Here is a 2748-nt window from a genome sequence, read left to right on the forward strand (position 1 = left end):
ATATATATATATGTGACGAATAAACCTCTTGAATCTTGAATCATGTAGGGTCTGCGGACCAATCCCTGTTGTTGGAAAATCGTTTGAAAAAATAAACAAATTCATCACAGGATTTTGATGCAAACATTCATATTCTCTTATTATGTTTACAGTATTTGCACTACTAGTAATAATAACGATAGATAGATCTGAATCGCTTGCAGTTAAGTTGAGGTCTCTAAGATGTAAGCGTCACTCTTATTTGTCATAATAACCATAAGACGAAACAACATTTGTTGAGACCTCCAATCCCGGCTTAACAGAAACTAATCTGGCCCGGGGACCTGAAAAAAAGACACCCCTGCTTTAGACGGAAGCAAAGCACACATGTCAAATACGTCCAACCTCAAATTTCCAACCTCATATTTTCAGACCCAATATTTCCCTGACATCTTCTCCCCGTAAATGTTTCGGGGGGGCCCGCTGAAAAGCCGAAGCCGCTAAATGAACGCCTCCTGCCCCCGTCTGCTTTCAGATACGAGACGCTGCCAGACAAGGCGACCCTCCCCCGGCGGGGGCGACGGCGGCGTGGAGAGGCACCGCCGACGGAAGCCGGCAGCGGCTCGAAGGTGAGACGAGGGGCGAACGCCGCACACGCATCTGACAGAGCGTATCGACGTGATAATTATGTCCTCCTCGCGCCGGAGGGAGGTCTTTGGTGGGACGAGCGTCATTCCTGTGTGACGTCACATGAAAGTCAGCTAGCGCTCTTAATCGACGGTGTCAGTAGAATCTTTATTCTACGTCAACATGATTGCGTCGTGATTTATTCGTCACATGACACACCGCACTATATTTACACACATGCACACGCTTTTTGGATGGTGGCTGGTGAAATATGTGGCCCCTGCATTTCTCCCATCCTGGCTTGTCCTTCCTCCGGGGGGGGAGCAGCCAGGAGCAGCGGGCAGTATTCAATTACGCGCCCTAGGGACCTGGTACCAAGTGTCCATCGCTGGTCAGACGATGATGTGTGCATGTTTTTGGTGGGGGTCCTTACTGACATTAGGTGGAGCACCCCATGTGAGCACGGGGAGAACATGCAAACTCCGCACAGAAAGCACCACGGCTCCTATTTGGGAGATAACCCGCCGGAGCACGGTGCCAACAGCCCCCAGGCAGGAATGGAACCCAGGACCTTGTTGCTGTGCGGCAGCAGTGCAATGCACTGCGCCACCGTGCCAAGATTTTTTAGATTTTTTTAATTATTATTAGTAGTAATAGTGAGAAACTACCCCCCAAGCAAGGAACTTCATGTGCACCACTAGTACAAATTACATTTTTGTCTGAGCTGTCACGGCTGATAGATTTTTTTATGGAATCTTTCCCGAAAGTATATTGCATCGCCTGCTCTCGCAAAACTGTCAACGTGAGCTGGGTAATGGCTCCCTCCTGTGATAGCGCTCCACTCGTGTAGCGTCTTGTTTTAGGGTGAAACCAGTGGCGGTCTCGCGTCTCCGGCTCGGCACGCTCGTCAGTGCAAACATAAACTCCGACGTCCACCGCGGCGCGTCCGTTTGGGCTCAACTTTAAAGATTTCGCGTAAGCCGGGGAGGGAGACGGACGGGTCCAGAGGTTGAGCGATTGCCTGACATCTCTTTTTTTTCTTTCCCTCTCGCTCGCCCCGCAGTACCCAGAAGAGCAGCAGGGAGGCGGCGCCGCCCCCGCCCGCCGGAGCCGCACCGAGGGTTCGTCGGCTGCTGGAGAGGTGGAGGGTGAAGCAGCGCCGCGAGGGGAGAGGGGGAGAAATCCCGTGAAACCCCACCACCTCTTCGGGCAAAGAGCAGGCGGGATCTCCAAGGCGTGAGCCCCCCCCCCGCCCCCCCCCCCCTTCCCCCTCCATCCACCCCCACCTTCGAACCAGGGTGTGGACGCTGACTCCACGTCGGACAAAGCCAAAGACATTCGGGCGACGGTCTGTGGAGACACGGCCCCCGAAACAACAACGGCTCTGCGGCCGATCTGTCGCCCCCCCCCAGAGAACCCCAGAGACCCCTCCGACCGAGACCTCAGAACAATGACTCCCGGCTCCGGGTGTCGGGCGACAGCACGGATTATCCCGGCTCGGGAAATGATTCACCGCGGCCGGCGGACGGCCAAGGGGAGCTGCGCCTTCCACTTGTTTTTTTAGGACCCCTGGTCGTCGGCGGCGCAGGTGAACGAAGACGTTCTGAAGGCTTCCGCTCACGCCTCGTATGAGAGGCGTCCTGTCATTGGCCGAATCGTCTCCGTCGCCATTAAAGGAAACGGAAGCCAAGAGGGGAGCGGGGCCGCGGAGGTCTGAAGTGAATCCCACGTGGGTTACTTAGAATAATTTATTTTTTGGACTAAATGTACATCCTCTTGTCCCAATGTTTTTATTTATTGGTGTGACAGATTGTGCTTTATCGACCACATTGGTCGACCGCGCGTTTCTTTTCCTTTGCCCGTTTGAATTTCCGTGAAATGTTGTTGGAGCGACGTTGCCGTTTTTCGGCGCAACTTCTGAGAAATGTCTTGTTACACACCTATACATATATATAAAAAAAAAAAAGAAAAACTCCACCGGCTGATGCGTTCTCTCGTCCTTTTTTTTGGTCACAAATACGTCTGCGGCGTGCGATTACCGATTTAACGGGGCGCTGAATTCAGGCCTTAGCGACCCTAGGATGTTTAACCATCCTCACGGTGAACGCCGCAGAAGACACCGATCTGTGAATAATGCAAATT

The 2748-nt window shown here is 52.9% G+C and overlaps 1 protein-coding gene across 1 annotated transcript in view; it reads left to right on the forward strand.

Annotated features, from left to right (window-relative positions):
• The window catches only part of edn1 (endothelin 1), a 3648-nt gene extending 1102 nt beyond the window's left edge, over window positions 1-2546 (forward strand). The window contains exons 4-5 of the mRNA XM_080012413.1: window positions 515-608; window positions 1670-2546. Coding sequence (XP_079868539.1) covers window positions 515-608; window positions 1670-1846 — 271 coding nt within the window. The 3' untranslated portion in view covers window positions 1847-2546. The remainder of the gene's footprint in view (window positions 1-514; window positions 609-1669) is intronic.
• Window positions 2547-2748: the final 202 nt, after the last annotated feature.

The sequence above is a fragment of the Zeus faber genome, assembly GCF_960531495.2.
Source record: "Zeus faber genome assembly, chromosome: 1".
Classification (NCBI taxonomy): Eukaryota; Metazoa; Chordata; class Actinopteri; order Zeiformes; family Zeidae; genus Zeus; species Zeus faber.